Below are 15,640 nucleotides of genomic sequence, written 5' to 3'. Positions count from 1 at the left end.
GTTCTGAATAAACATACAGGTGCTCTTACATGGGCTGTGTATATAGTCACATGAAGCCAGCCTAAGGATGTGCATATTTCTAAAAAGATAAAAGCTTTCTTTAATAAAAGGGTTCATCTAAAGGAAATCTACCATCAAAATCCATCATGATAAACCAGGGACACTTACCAGACACCAGACACCGTGACAGTGGTAATCTTCTTAGATTTCTTATCCATGGCCTCCTTCCTTCTAAGAATCAACTATTAAAAAATGCTAATAAGCCTGAAGGGCTCTGAGGGTGTTACCAGAGTCCCTCCGTGCTGTAGATTACAGCACTGTGCAGGAACACATCCACCGCATCAAGCAGAGGAGGTCATGGATAGCAAATATAAGATGATTACTACACTCACGGTGCCTGGATCTATCAGTAAGTGTCCCTGGTTTATCCATGCTTGATTTTTATGGCAGGTTTCCTTTAAAAATTGACAGCTAGAGATGAGAGGACGCATAGTTTCAGGTTCAAGTTCAGCCGTGCAACCCAGACGTATATTGCAGCCAATCCGGCAAATTGACGCCATGGCCATGATTGGGCAAAGATACCCCTGGCCAATCACAGCTAGTAGCAAGGGGTGTCAATTTGCTGTTCGGCTGCCAATCCTGCAATATACTCGGTTTGTGCGACCGATCCCAAACGCAAACTATGGGTCCGTTCATCTCTACTGATCATAAGAAGAGACTGTCATCATTACTACGGTGGGGTCTGTATAAAGCTACAGAGTCTCCAAGAAAACACACAGGGGCAGATTTATTAAGCTGTCTGAAAGTCAGAATATTTTTAGTTGCCCATGGCAACCAATCACAGTTCCCCTTTAAAATATTCATGAGCACTGGTAAAATGAAAGCTGAGCAGTGATTGGTTGCCATGGGCAACTAGAAATATTCTGACTTTCAGACAGCTTGATAAATCTGCCCCACAGTATCAAGGACGGCACGGAACACGCTGTATGTTGCTGCTTTACTTACTTGGTCATCACCATCTCCATGAGCATCTTTAATGTTGGATATTCATCCCATGCAGCCAGGCCTGATGTCACCAGAGGATGAAAGTAAAGACACAGGATTGACAATATATGAGGCTCAGGTATTTATATGAGTGACAGAACGCACACATGTAACCACAGTACTTTATCACTCACCTATATTCTCTGGATTAAAGGCAGCGACAACAAGTAAGAGCGGCCAGGCCTTCCAATATAGTGTTGAAATGGCTAAATTAGGAGGCTGATACCTAAAAAGGTCAAAAACTATGTGTCAGTAATCACTAGTACTGTCTGTGTGAGTGATACTAATAGCAGCCAGGTAAAGTACAAGAAGAAAATGTAACCATTACTGCATATAAGATAAGAATTGAAGGCATAGATTTACCCGACTTGTAGCAAATCTAATCAACGAAACATCAATATAATGAACATATATACAAACATACACATATGTATATGTGTGTATTTATGTATGGGGGGGGGGGGGGGGGCAAACAAAACTGAATTAGAATAGCAATCAGGTGACCCGAAACAAGAAAACTTAAGGGAAAAACATGAACAGTGGGAGAAAGTCCTACCCAGGGGGCAGCTGGATGTTTTCTGGATGGTGGTAGGTGCACAGATTTAATACGGCATCCAGGAGCTGAATCCTTTCGATTTTGAGGACCTCCAAGTCTTAAAAAAATAAGAAAAATCCACAGAGCATAAAATAACAACACAAGATTAATATTAGCATAGTACAATCAAAGAAAGAATAAAAAAAACTCTATAATTCCTATTATTCTGTATACCGTCTGCCTGCACAGCTGCCGCCCTTTTCACCAGGTGATCCGCGAGCTCCATGGCGTCAGCTGGACCGAGAGGGAGATCACGTGACAGACCGATGACCAGGATACGCATCAAGGTGTCTTCTAAAAGAGGCACCTCAGAGCAGAGACGAAGGAAGAAACTTTATTGGACAAAAGGAAAAAAAAAAAAAAAAAAAAGAGAGAGCGCAAAGGGTTAATATGAGCGATGCAAGAAAGGAGTGAGAAACCTGAAAACAGATGTCACATTAATACTGACAATAACCGCTCATTAAAGGGGTTGGCTACTCTTACACAAGATGTCCATGTATCTTTGCTGCCTTAATAAAACCCAAATGTTCATCAAGTGATTCAGTACTCCTGTTACTTTTTTACTATATGCAGGCCCTCCATGCTTCTTTGTGCACATCTCTGAGCTCTGATGAATGAGAGTTATAACTCATCCTGCCCCCTCCCTCTACCTGTCTCTGTCAGTGAGGATGGAGAGCAAGAGAGAGACACAGCGGGTGACAACATGAGGATGGATTTGAGCAGCGAGAGAGTAAGTTGCGTGTGTGAACATGCCAAAGCTTTTACAGGAGGCAAAAGCATAGACACATATACATGCAGGTCTAATGGAAAAGATTTATTGAAAAGTGGCCAACCCCTTTAATATACTTGACCTATCGGAATCACGAATATTTTAGACTAAAAAGAATGCCTAGCACCCAGTTGTCTATCTATATTTAGGAAAGCTGAGTCTTCTCCAAATCATGTTCCTTTCTGAGGAAATAATCTATCTCTACATCTATGAAGCCAAGATTGATCCATAAAACTAAATCTGTGGCCGGATCCAGACTGAACTTCACATACCAGTCGTCTGCAGACCAGTTAATCCACTTAACGCACTTATTAAATTTTACAGCTCAAACTCGGCTGAAAGAAGGTGTGAAAAGTGGAAGATTTGGTCTCATGGATGTTGCCACTTCTGCAGCGCAAGATGTGAAGCTTTTTCTCTGAGCTTTCTGTGTTATAGAAATGGATATGGATATTGAGATAAATAAAAACTTACTTGCGGTCACTTTCCGGTGGCCAATTGTCCCATTTATAGTAGGTTTCCGGTTGTTCGGTGAAAAGAACCTTGTGCAAGCTGCAAAAATGAAAAATAACTAAATAAATCGGGAAAAAAAAAAAAAAAGACACAAAAACAGCCCCTTAAAGGAACACTATCTTGTGCAGGATCTGAAGGGAGGAGCATGTACATACAATTAAAAAAAAAAGAGTCCTGCTCCTCCCTTCATGCCCTGCACCAGGCATTAGCTTTGACTGGAGTGTCCCTTTAAAACGGTTGTACTAAGTTTGATTGTCTTCACCCGTCCACAAGATAGGCTGATGGTTGGGGGTTTGACTACGGAAACCCAACCAATGACAAGAATAAAGCTCTTACAGAAGGGTCGCGGGTCCAAATCTCAATGATTGATGACATTTCTGAGGATGACATAGTACTGAACGGAGCAGCAGAACCCATAATCAACGTGCCGCCACATTCAATGCTGTAGAAGTGCCAGAAATTGGCGTGCACAGCACCCAGCTAACTGGGGTGAGAATGGGATCCCAGTTCTTGTCAACTGCAGGATAAGGGGGTGCTTTCTCAAGATCAGTGGGGGTCCCAGCAATTGTACCTGACCGATCAGATTGTTGTCCTGCAAATAGGGGACAACAATCAAAGTTGGTACAACCCATTTATTAAAAGAGAATATACCTTGTGTTTATCACTCAACGTTGTGTTTAACATATACAGCCCATAGTTTTTAACTCGGGAATACCCAAATTTTCCAGCGGAGGCACTACAGGACAAATAAACACTTGCTATCCGGCTCCAGCAGCATGCCATATGATAAACTTTGTGCTGCAAAAAAATGGATAAACCCTGGACAACAGTATACGACAAGCACAGTACCAGTGCACATAATCTTTAGGAGAGAGCTTGCTGATGGACGGCACCACCGTGTGTAGCCACCACACCGCATCCCGCTGAATGGCTGCTATCTGGTTCTGGAATGACCGCAGGACCTCCAAACCTACCACAAAAGCAAAGGAGTTATAAACTCATCAAAAGGTGCAAAAGGCAGAAGAGTCACATAAGTCGCTACTACACAGAGATACTTACTCTTCTTCTCTCCCTTGTCCCATGCAATCCCAGCTTCTTTGACCTGAACAGTGATCCCCAACATCATAGACACAGCAAGCAGATCCGTAATATGGAGCACAAAGCGTTCCTAGAAGGAGAGAATGTCAGTACACATGATGGGAACCACCAGGAATATCTGCTCCAAAGCCTTGTATGTACCTTGGCTATTCCGGTCAAAGAATCAGAAATCTTATTGTGTTTACCAGATATTGATGGTTTCCCCTATATCATATGGTGGCAGCCTGGATCCTTGCATCCCACGCAGTCAACAAAGTTGGGATGAGCACTACGTTCTCTTCACTGACTATAAAGTACAGCACCGTACGTTTTATAGTGGTTGTGCCTGGTATTGTAGCTCTTTCTGGTGAACACTGTAAATATTATAGTCTGAGACAGTCCCTCACCTAAGGATGGATCCTCCCAAAATGGAGAAGAGTGTCCACTACCACAGCAAAGTGTGCAGAAAGTAGACTAAGAAACTGTAGGACACTTGGGCTGGAATCAGTTGAAACGCATCAGTAAGACTATAACAAACGGCACTGGAAATGTTAAATCTGTCACCAAGAATGTCATTTTTGGCTGGTGACAGGCATTGGTAGCCTTGCTATGCCAATTTTAATAAATTTATCAGTTTATAATAGTTTATTTCACATTACCTAGGAAGGAACAGCTGCATCCTGTGTGTGCCTTTGCCTCAGTCTCCTCAAGCATTCTTCCTCTACTCCACACATCCCCCTCCCTCACCTTTCCCAGGACTCACCACATGTACTGGCAGGGGGGCAGGTAATGTGCAATAAAATTTTATAAAGTGGTGGAAGTACTCCGAATGCGGACAAAAGGCATTTTAAAAATCAGCACAGCATAGGCTACAGATTAGAAATTTCTTGTGATACCTTTATCTTTTCTGATCTCTTTAAACCTCCGAATGTACACAAGAATATTTCTATTCACTGACAGTGAATTGTGAGTTAACAAATGTGGGCCCTCAGCATCTTACAAAAAAACATTAGGGGTCATTTACTAAGGGCCCGATTCGCGTTTTCCCGACGTGTTACCCGAATATTTCCAATTTGCGCCGATTTCCCCTGAATTGCCCCGGGATTTTGGCGCACGCGATCGGATTGTGGCTGTGGCTGCACGCGACGGAAATCGGGGGGCGTGGCCGAACGAAAACCCGACGGATTCAGAAAAACCGCCACATTTAAAAAAAAAATAAAAAATCTGTTGCGGAGCTTGCACTTACCCGGCTCGGTGAACTCCAGCACGTTCCGATGCTTTTCAGTGCAGCAGCGCCACCTGGTGGACGGCGGAGGAACTACCTTAATGAATCCCGGCCGGACCCAAATCCAGCGCAGAGAACGCGCCGCTGGATCGCGAATGGACCGGGTAAGTAAATCTGCCCCACTGTTTCCTCTGGAGGACCTGTCCTGCAATCTATCAGTGAAATGGCATTGTGTAGTACATAATATCCCCTGTGGTGGCGCTGTGGGGACACTAAACAATTTGTGAGATATTTCTTCGAGAAATTAGGAGAACCCCTGTAGCAGACAGCAATTACCTTAAACTCCATCTCTGTGTACTGAGGCTCCTTCCTCTCCTGCATGAGTCCTAGGCAGAACGCCTGGAAGTTTATCTCGTGTTTGGTCTGTTTGATGATTTCTCGGAGCAGAGCGCGTGAAGCCCGGAGATAATCCTCTTTATTGGTAAGCAAGTCTTGGAAAACCATGGCAAGAAACTAAGAAGGAAGAGATATTAAGAGACTACGTAACCAACGCCAGTTCTCATGTGTGAAGTTACAACAATATAACATGTGATATTTTAACCATTTAAAGGAAACCTACCATTTCATTTGATGCATTATGAACCAAACATACCTTGAGAATGCTGTAGCTACACTGATGCAGAAACATATCTTGTATAATCCCCAAATAGTTTTTTTGAGCAAAATCACTGAATTCATGGATTAAACAAGATATGTTTCTGCATCAGTGTCGCTACAGCAGTCTGTTTGGTTCACAAGGCAAAAAAACAAAATGTAGATTTTCTATAAAGGGAGTATTCTCACACTTTTCAATTTTATAAGCATGAACAAATTAATCTTACTCCCTTGCTAAATACCTCCCATTCCAGCACTGCAGTTTCCGAGGATAAAAGTCCCTATTGGGACGGAAGTGATGATGACATTTCCATTTTTTAATAATAATCTTTATTTATATAGCTCCATCATATTCCGTAGCTTTACAAATCATAGGGGACATATACAAATATAATATTACATTACAGAGTACAAACTGTCATATGGAACAATAGGAGTGAGGGCCCTGATCACAAGAGCTTACAGTCTATGAGGATGAGGAGGTGACACAAGAGCTTACAGTCTATGAGGATGAGGAGGTGACACAAGAGCTTACAGTCTATGAGGATGAGGAGGTGACACAAGAGCTTACAGTCTATGAGGATGAGGAGGTGACACAAGAGCTTACAGTCTATGAGGATGAGGGGGTGACACAAGAGCTTACAGTCTATGAGGGTGAGGGGGTGACACAAGAGCTTACAGTCTATGAGGGTGAGGGGGTGACACAAGAGCTTACAGTCTATGAGGGTGAGGGGGTGACACAAGAGCTTACAGTCTATGAGGGTGAGGGGGTGACACAAGAGCTTACAGACTATGAGGATGAGGAGGTGACACAAGAGCTTACAGTCTATAAGGATGAGGGGGGTGACACAGGAGCTTACAGTCTATGAGGATGAGGGGGTGACACAAGAGCTTACAGTCTATAAGGATGAGGGGGTGACACAGGAGCTTACAGTTTATGAGGATGAGGGGGTGACACAGGAGCTTACAGTTTATGAGGATGAGGGGGTGACACAAGAGCTTACAGTCTATGAGGATGAGGGGGTGACAGAAGAGCTCACAGTCTATGAGGATGAGAGGGTGACACAAGAGCTTACAGTCTATGAGGATGTGGAGGTGACACAAGAGCTTACAGTCTATGAGTTAGATGAGTATTGATGGGAAATCGCCCGTCAAAACCAAGCATGATAAACCAGGGACACTTGCGGTGCCTGGATCTATGAATAAGTTTCCCTGGTTTATCATGCTTGGTATTGATGGGAGATTTCCTTTATTGAGTCTCTGTTGTTACCTTTGGTGCCTGCTCGGAGCTGTGCTGCAGCACGGTGTACAGGACTTGCATGTTGTTTGGGTTTCTGGCATTTGAGAGTTCATTAAAAATCACAAACTTCACCATTGTGCCGAGATTATCTCTGTGGGCATTCAGAAGCTCCCTGCGACAAGACAAAGACATGTAAATAATAATAATTCCTTTATGTATATAGCGCCTACAGATTACGCAGCGCTGCACAGAGCTTGTCACATCAATCCCTGTCCCCGTGGGGCTCACAATCTAATCAGCCTACAAGTATGTTTTGGACTGTGGGAGAAAACCGGAGGACGCGGGGGAAACCCACGCAAACACGGAGAGAACATACAAACTCTTTGCAGATATTGACCTGGATAGATCTTTAAACCAGGACCCCAGCACTGCAAGGCTCTAATGCTAACCACTGAGCCAGGAGGTAATCTCCTTATATTTATTATCCAAGGCCTCCTTCCTTCTCAAACCATCTTTTATAATTATGCTAATTAATCGGGAGGGCCCAGAGCCACTTCACAGGCTTTTTCACACGTGATTTTGAAGGTAGATTTCCTTCCTACAATGGGAAAGTGGGGTCTCTCCAACAAGGGCATCCTTGAATATCCCTGTAACAAGGTTTTCGTGTTACAGAAACTTTACCATATACTGGACATGACTTGGCGTCCTAGTTCTTATTCCTAAAATTATTCAAATTTTTATGTATCCACTACACCCCAAAGTCCAAGCCCCCGGAGCTAAACTGAACGTTCCTCAGACAGCGCCTCATCTACATGTTGGTCACGTTCACAAGAAAGTAAACACAGACAGGTCCAAGCGCAGAACAAGCCTCTCATTCAGCCCTCACATTAACCAGGACAAGTTCTGGATCCAACTTACCGCACAGACAGCATGTAATGGTTGAGGAGGACCTTGGGTTTTAGGCGGATCTTAATCAGGTTGGAAATAACTTCCATATCGTCGGAGCCGTGCGTTTTACAGTTCATGCAGACGGACATCAGCAGGTCCTGGGCAGGACGAGTCAGCTTATGATTTACAAAGAAAAAAAAAAATTATAGTTTAGAACAATAAAATCGGAACAATAAGAAATATTAAATCAGATTACAAAATACTTCTAATGTTCAGTCCCCATGACCTGCCCAATACTACATAGATCTCCCTGGACTGGCTTATCCTATAGGTCCCCCCAGAATCTGATAGAAATCAATGGATAAGAGTATTTTTCCGGGACTAAGGGGCGAGAACAGGACAAGCTAATCCCAGATAGGGAATAAAAGTCGTAAATTACAAAACCCCATCAAGTAGTAGTGTCAAGCTCATCCTGGGAGTCCCAATTTGGATAAAACAGTTTAAGAAAACCTGTGGTCCAAGAAGTCAGACCCGCAGTGATCAGACATGAATTAGGGAATAGAACCCCTTTAAGTAATAGTGTCTGCTATTACTGCTCAGAACATCTTAGTTCCATTCAAGTGAAAAGGCATTAGCTGCCATTCCAGCCATCGCCACTATGTAATGTAAGGCGCTGTGCTAGGTAAGTAACAAAGAGAACTGGGTCAAGAAAGTCACATATGGAGGAAGATTGTGCTAAGCATTTGGACTCTTAATTCCCAACTTCTGACAGACACCTTAGTGCATGCAGATGGGGGTGTCTGAGGACACAGATCTGATCTGTACAGCCAGCTACAGTTTCATCACTATAGTGCAGAAGTGCATTCACTGTACAGTTATGTTTCATTTATAGTATCCGTGATGCCCCTTCTCCCTCCTGGCTTTGTGACATGAGACATTTTAAGGGCTGATCAGGTTCCTATAAGATTCTCTGATTGTACCTTAGGATTCTGCAGCCACATCTCCAGTCTCTGCACCGCCATCAGACGCACTTCCTTATAGCCGCAAGTAGCGGTAAGCAACCGCAGGAGATTCCTGGAGACGTTGTCCATGGGCTGTCGGCGGTTGAGTTGATCTCTTAACATATCGAGGACATATTCCTCCACGCCCTCTGCCAGCTCCTCGTACCTATGACAACAGTCAAATATAGAAAATTCCACCAGTCTATTCCATGTACTTGCAGTCATTAACTATACAACGTGCACCGAGCATGCATGTGTTTTGCGTTGGAAGTGGGGACTGAGTCACCATCATACACCTCAGCCAATTGCTTTCTTCCAGTGAGAACATAGGATCAGACATATTAAAATAGAACATGCTTGATCCTTCTGCAACCAGGGGAGAATCCCAATATAACGGGAGAGCTCAGCAGCGCCTCCTGCAGCATCAAACAAGCTATAACATAATAGACACTATACCGTGGCATCAGCTGTCCTTCCTGCTCGGGGCTCATTTTCTCCTCTGCGATGAGCAGCTCTGTCTGACTGTCCTCCTCCTCCGTCATAGATGGGTGAGGGCTGTTGCCTGAAATGAAAATGTAAGTTATAGATCTTTCTGCAAATTGTCTGGTGACTGGTAGCAGTTCATAATCGTGAAAGGTTAGGCAAGAGGTCAAGTCCATCAGTCTACCTACCAGCACTTAGGTCCCCGGCTATGCGACCAGCATCTCCTTGGAGCGCCATGTTTTTTGGGGGCATTTTTGTACAGAATGCAGTCTGGATGTTGTCGACAAAGGTTTTACAGTGAGGGCTGTCCACCCAAATCCTCTCTCCCAAAGAGTCTTCTATATAAACCTGGAAGGTAAAATATGCCGTATATAGTGCCAATAGGCATCTGCGGGAGACAGACATCAATCCCCCACTCCCCCCCATCACCTATATCTATAGATAAGCCATCACTAACACTTCCTACACAGCTCCTATAATAAATTCCTTAGGGTGCATTCACACATGCAAATGCCAAGGGTTGGGGCTTTGCCCAATTGCATCTATATTTCCAGAGAAAGGCAAACGATCGGTAACCAGCATTTTGTATTGTGTACACGCAGAACACCGGGTGCTGATTACCGATTGCGTGCATTTCACTGGAAATGTAAAATGTGAAAAGGCTGAGCCGCACCATGCGTTTTTTAATGCAACTCAAACGCCACATGCGAACGCCCCTCTTTTGGAAACATCCAAAGATGTTGCAGTCTCACCTTAACAAAAATTTCAGGCCAGTTTTCATCTTCTTCGTAAGCCGCCATAAGGAGGTTACAGGCGAGCACAGACACCAGGCTGTTTCCCTTGGCTTTGAAGTTTATGGAGGCGTCTCTTCGCAGTAAGCTGCACAGGGCCTGCAAGGGGATTATTACATAATTAAAGGGATATTCCCATATGATAAAGTGATGTCAATTTATGGGCCTACCAATACAATGGATTCAATACAATGACCAGCTCTTTGAATTGAATTGAATAATTGGGGGGGGGGGGGGGGAGTTGCTGTTTTTTGTGTAGCTCCAGCTATTTAGCAAGAGAATGAACCCACAGGACCTTTAAAGTAAATATACCATTAAAGTCAATAATGATAAACCATAAATCCAGGAACTGTGACTCTGGTAATCTTCTTATATTTGTTATCTCCAACCTTCTAAAATCAACTTTTACAATTATGCTAATGAGGCTCGAGGGGGAGCCCCTGTGTGCTACAAATTCACAGGCTGCTACACTGCTCAGGAGCACTTCCCCCTCACTGTGCACTGAAACCTCGTCTGCTGCAATGAGATTACATCAATAATAATAATAATTAATAATAATAATTCTTTATTTATATAGCGCCTACAGATTATCCAGCGCTGCACAAAGCATGTCAAATTGGTCCCTGTCCCCATGGGGCTCACAATCTAATCAAGCTAGCAATATGTTTTTGGAGTGTGGGAGGAAACCGGATGAAACCCACACAAACACGGAGAGAACATACAAACTCTTTGCATATGTTGACCTGGGTGGGACTTGAAACCAGAACTCCAGTGCTCAAGCAGAGGGAAGGGGGAAGTGCTGAGAAAGAAGAGGGTGAGACAGTGTAACAGCCTGTGAAGCCGAAACATGGAGGAGATCTGGTAATACCCCCAGGAGCCCTGGGCTCATTAGCATCATTTTAAGTTGATTTTAGAAGGAAGAGGTCCATGGATAACAAACATAAGAAGATACCACAGTCACGGTTCCTGGTTAATTTTGATGGTAGATTTCCTTTAAGAACGTAGATCATTAGGCGACATCTTAAAAAGTACAAAAACTTTAACACATGAGCAGGAGAAAAATGTTCTTAAAAGATGAAGAAATTCCTACCTCAATGACACCTTCTGTTGCAAATATATTTGGTTTAATTTTTGCCAAAAACATCAGGCTCAGGTATAACGTGGGGTCGGGCTTTGCACGGTTCATCTTTAACTGCTTCACGGCTCCGCAGAGCACCCCTTCAATCCTGTCATCATTGCCATCTTGTTCTGAAGCTTCAACATCATCCAGAAGAGAAGCCGGGGCAACTAGATGAAAAGAGGATCGCAATGTTAAGCCCAAAATTTACAAGTGCCTCTACATGTACACTAGCTTACACCAGCTAAAGGGGGGTCCGCAAATATTAATATATCGGTCTAGCCCCTCCATGCAGATAGGAGATAAGGAGGCTTAACCTGCCATATATTATGTGTATAGGAACCATAGAGTCATCCCTGACAGTCAATGATGGGGGAATCAGACACAATGGGGCACATGTATCATAATTTTTTGGCTGCCACAAGTTTCCTGAAGTCTCCCTAATTAATCATTGCAACGTAACTTAAGTTTTTCCCCTAATATATGTCATGAGTTGCCTGTTTAGTATCACTTTTGAGACTTTTTGTGGTGTGCAAATACCAAAATAGTGCAAGTCCCAAAAAGTAAGTCTGGGTCTAGCCTGCTCTGTTTTGGGACATATAAGGCGCAAGAATGGGACAATTTCTGAGCCCAAAATTCGCACAAGTTGAACAAACATCTGGTGGAGCTTTCTCTCCTTCATCCATGTAAATCCTAGGAATGAGGCGTATTCATGTCTCAATCACAGCAGCCGATGTTCTAACTAAACAGGTGAAAAAAAAAAAAAAAAAAAACGGAACAGAAAAACAGATTCTCACCTTCAATTGGGACAACGGACGGCTCTTTGATGGACGGGGAGATGGCTCTCTTCTCAGCAACTGCGGCCTCAGCCAGTCGCCCCAAGGCACTCAAAGGGGGAGTGGAGGAAAGTTTTGGGCGTTTTGTGAGTCCAGTCAGTGCTGAAGTGGTGGCCAAAGCAGAGGGGGCTTCTCGCTTTCTTTCAGAGGACAATCCAGGGGCAGGCGGCTTTATCAGATTAGGGGGGGCTTTGGAGTCACTGGATTGTCCCTTGTTGCCTAAAGCTATAAAATCTCCTGGAGGTGGATGACCTGCGGATAAAGAGAAATTAATATTTCATATAAATGTCCCAATCCCCTAGACAGACAAGGTGTAACACATCCGGCTCCCCTTTGTGTGGTGCACTCTTGTTCCACAGTCATTCAGGCCCACATTGGAGAAGGAAGGAACAGGGGCCCCCAAATTTAGTAGGTATAATCACATACACTAATGTGATAGGACATTGCCCTGATGCTCTATTAATGAGGCTATTCTTAGTAACTGGATCCCTTTAAGGAGCACCTTCGCGCCCCCTAACATGTCTGCTTTAGAAATTAGCTGAATTATTTTAAAATTCATCAATTTCTCTGTTATTCTTCTTAGGACAATGTCAGACTGTGCAAAAATACATCTCTAGTTGTCAATTTATTCATCTTTTTTTTTTGACAGTGCTGGCACTTAAATGGGTTGTCGCAAGTTTGATTGTGATCCCTTCATAAAGGACAGGAGGAATAACAACCTGACTGGTGGGAGAGCACACTGGTGGTCCCCACTAACTGAACCTGCATAGATCCTGCAGGTTCATTCAATACCATAGGAACATCAGAAATTGCTAAGTACAGCACTGAGGCATTTCCAGCCCTCTCACAGACAGTGAATGGAAATAACAGATACCTGAGCGCTGTGCTCTGCAATTGCTAATGCTCCTATAGTGTTAAATGGAGCAGTTGCAAGCATGCTCGATCTGCCACTCCATCACTTAGTGATTAATTCTTGCAAACTGATGTGAGGATACCAGCAGTCAAACCCCAGACCGATCAGATTTGTATTCCCTATCCTGTGGATAAGGCATAACAATCAAACATGGGACAACCCCTTTAACAGACATGATGTGATGCACCCTCTTTTATGCATACTGTAATTACTGGTCACATATGAATTATTCACAATACATATAAGTAATACAATTTAATGGACAAGACATTTTAAAAAAAAATACAGGACTTAAAGGGAACCTGTCAGGGAGTGATTTGGGACACTAAACCACGCACAGGTCCGGTGGTTGTGTCCCAGATCACCCTGTAACTGGAACCTCTATTGTGGCTGCTATAAAAAAAAAAAACCTTTATACTTACCTAAAGACAGGTCTGATGAGGCATATGAGATCCACCTCTGGAACACCCTGTGCCTGCACAGTAATGCAATGACGTTGGAGCAGTACACCCTCAGCACATGCAAAGTGCAGACAGGGTGTAGTACACCGGCATCCCTGTGTTACAGCGCAGGGAGTTCCGGGCCGAGGTACGTATAAAGGTTTTTTGGTACAGAGGAACTAGCTAAAGGGCAATATGAGACACTAAACCACGGATCCACACAGACCTGTGGGTGGTTTAGTGTCCCAAATCTCCCTGAGAGGATGAAGGATTGTAAACCAAGTACACTGACATACTGGTGCGTGCCCCCTCTGGTAGGATCTGCTATTCTTTTATGCCCATGTTTATACAAAAATAGACTTTAAAGAGGGCCTTATCGTGGTGATTTGGGATACTTTACCACCAGTAGGTCCTTATGGACTAGTGGTTTAGTGTCCCAAATTGCCCTTTAGAAATTCTCTATGGGCCTGCTAATAGAAAAAAAAAAAACTTTATAGTTGCCTTGTTCGGGCGAATTCCCACATGTCTTTTTTTCACGGTTTTTTAACACATCCAAAATGCAAGTGGGAGGGGGTTTGGCCAAAACGCATATGTGTATCCCATGAAACGCATGGGTCTGATGGGATACAGATATGCATTTTAGCCAAACTCCCTCCCACTTGCAATTTGGATGCGTTTAAAAACGTGAGAAAAATACAATGTGGAAATCCACCCTTAGGGAGCTCCCTGCAAATCTGCACAATGTACCACTCTGGCTTCATTGCAGAGGCACGGGGAGCACCCGAGATGGGTCTAATGAGGTGCATCGGACCTATCGCTAGGCTAGTATAAAGGTTTTTATTGTTTGATAGCAGGACACAAGATATAGCCAAAGAGCTATGTGGGACACTAAACCACCTGTGCATAGGAACATTTGGGAGGGTTAGTATCCCATATCACCCCCTGACATAACAAAAATTATGCAAATGTTCCTGAGGGGCTCTGGTTTCAATAACAGCTATGGAGCCCGGAGACCCTCAGGCTCAATGAAATAACTTTAAAAGCTTTTTTTTTTTTTTTTTGTAAAATCAAGGGAATAAGAAGCTAAAAGAGGAGCAGATCTGCCAGAGGGGGCACACACCACTATGTCAGTGTGCTTGGTTTACAATCCTTCATCCTGGTTGGTGGTAGATGTCCTTTAACGTATAGACAACATCCCAGATACGAAACATAATGAGGAGAGGAGATGCGACATTGTGGATGACCATGTAATACCTGATGATTTCCCGGCAGCGCTGGGCCGGCGCACGGCAGTGGCCTTGGGGCGGTTCATCTTGTTTATACTGTAGAAGATAAAGCACAATCATGAGTATCATGGACAGAGAAGAAGAGACAACACGTTTAACCTTGTATGTGGTTGGGGTGTATACAGGTATCCTGCATGGGGAAATGTTCTGATACACGTATTGATGTATATTGATGTAAATTGCTTTCAACATCCAACACAAGCAAATGATCACTTCCGCAGCAGAGATTTGGCGCCTCCAGCTGCGAGGACAGCGGTTACATACAATGGTGCAGCCAATCATATGCTGGATACACTTATTCTATGTAAGTAGATGGGTCAGGGGTTTACAGGTAGAATGAATTCAGAAACATCCCTCACACATAAGGAGACACATGTGTCAGAGACATTGTAATACAAAACAATGTATAGGAAATAGGGCGCTGTACACACCACAATGCGGCACTAGGGGTAGGGCCTGTTCTACAGCGGGGGGTGACTCCGCCCCATCACCCGCACCCCGGGACAACAGAGGGGACCGGGAACCGGCCGACACACAACACGACAATAACCGCAATGCGCAGACTCCGCTCTGCCGCTCGACTTCCGGGTCCTGCGTGCCGGTGACGTCAGGAGGACGTTGGAACGTACGACACGCCCCCTTCCAGTGATAGTGTATAAGGGGGCGTGGCAGAGACCACACTGACTCATACCAGAGCAAAGGCTGGAGTAATAGCTGTGCCGGGGCATACTGGGAGTTGTAGTTCTGTACATGCCAAAGGACGCTGGGAGT

At 44.0% G+C, this 15,640-nt stretch overlaps 1 protein-coding gene across 1 annotated transcript in view; it reads right to left on the bottom strand.

The window, feature by feature from the left end:
• INTS1 (integrator complex subunit 1) overlaps window positions 1-15,478 on the bottom strand; it is a 38,956-nt gene extending 23,478 nt beyond the window's left edge. The window contains exons 1-18 of the mRNA XM_072120381.1: window positions 15,301-15,478; window positions 14,838-14,905; window positions 12,192-12,482; window positions 11,368-11,564; window positions 10,239-10,376; window positions 9,675-9,834; window positions 9,460-9,565; window positions 8,983-9,169; window positions 8,033-8,178; window positions 7,145-7,286; window positions 5,557-5,733; window positions 3,978-4,086; window positions 3,768-3,888; window positions 2,880-2,957; window positions 1,814-1,971; window positions 1,601-1,697; window positions 1,179-1,270; window positions 1,006-1,066 (exon numbers count right to left, since the gene is read on the bottom strand). Of these exons, the coding sequence (XP_071976482.1) occupies window positions 1,006-1,066; window positions 1,179-1,270; window positions 1,601-1,697; window positions 1,814-1,971; window positions 2,880-2,957; window positions 3,768-3,888; window positions 3,978-4,086; window positions 5,557-5,733; window positions 7,145-7,286; window positions 8,033-8,178; window positions 8,983-9,169; window positions 9,460-9,565; window positions 9,675-9,834; window positions 10,239-10,376; window positions 11,368-11,564; window positions 12,192-12,482; window positions 14,838-14,895 (2,318 nt within the window). The 5' untranslated portion in view covers window positions 14,896-14,905; window positions 15,301-15,478. The remainder of the gene's footprint in view (window positions 1-1,005; window positions 1,067-1,178; window positions 1,271-1,600; window positions 1,698-1,813; window positions 1,972-2,879; window positions 2,958-3,767; window positions 3,889-3,977; window positions 4,087-5,556; window positions 5,734-7,144; window positions 7,287-8,032; window positions 8,179-8,982; window positions 9,170-9,459; window positions 9,566-9,674; window positions 9,835-10,238; window positions 10,377-11,367; window positions 11,565-12,191; window positions 12,483-14,837; window positions 14,906-15,300) is intronic.
• Window positions 15,479-15,640: the final 162 nt, after the last annotated feature.

Source organism: Engystomops pustulosus, chromosome 8, assembly GCF_040894005.1.
Source record: "Engystomops pustulosus chromosome 8, aEngPut4.maternal, whole genome shotgun sequence".
In the NCBI taxonomy this organism is placed as follows: Eukaryota; Metazoa; Chordata; class Amphibia; order Anura; family Leptodactylidae; genus Engystomops; species Engystomops pustulosus.
This window is presented reverse-complemented; position numbering and strand designations above follow the sequence as displayed.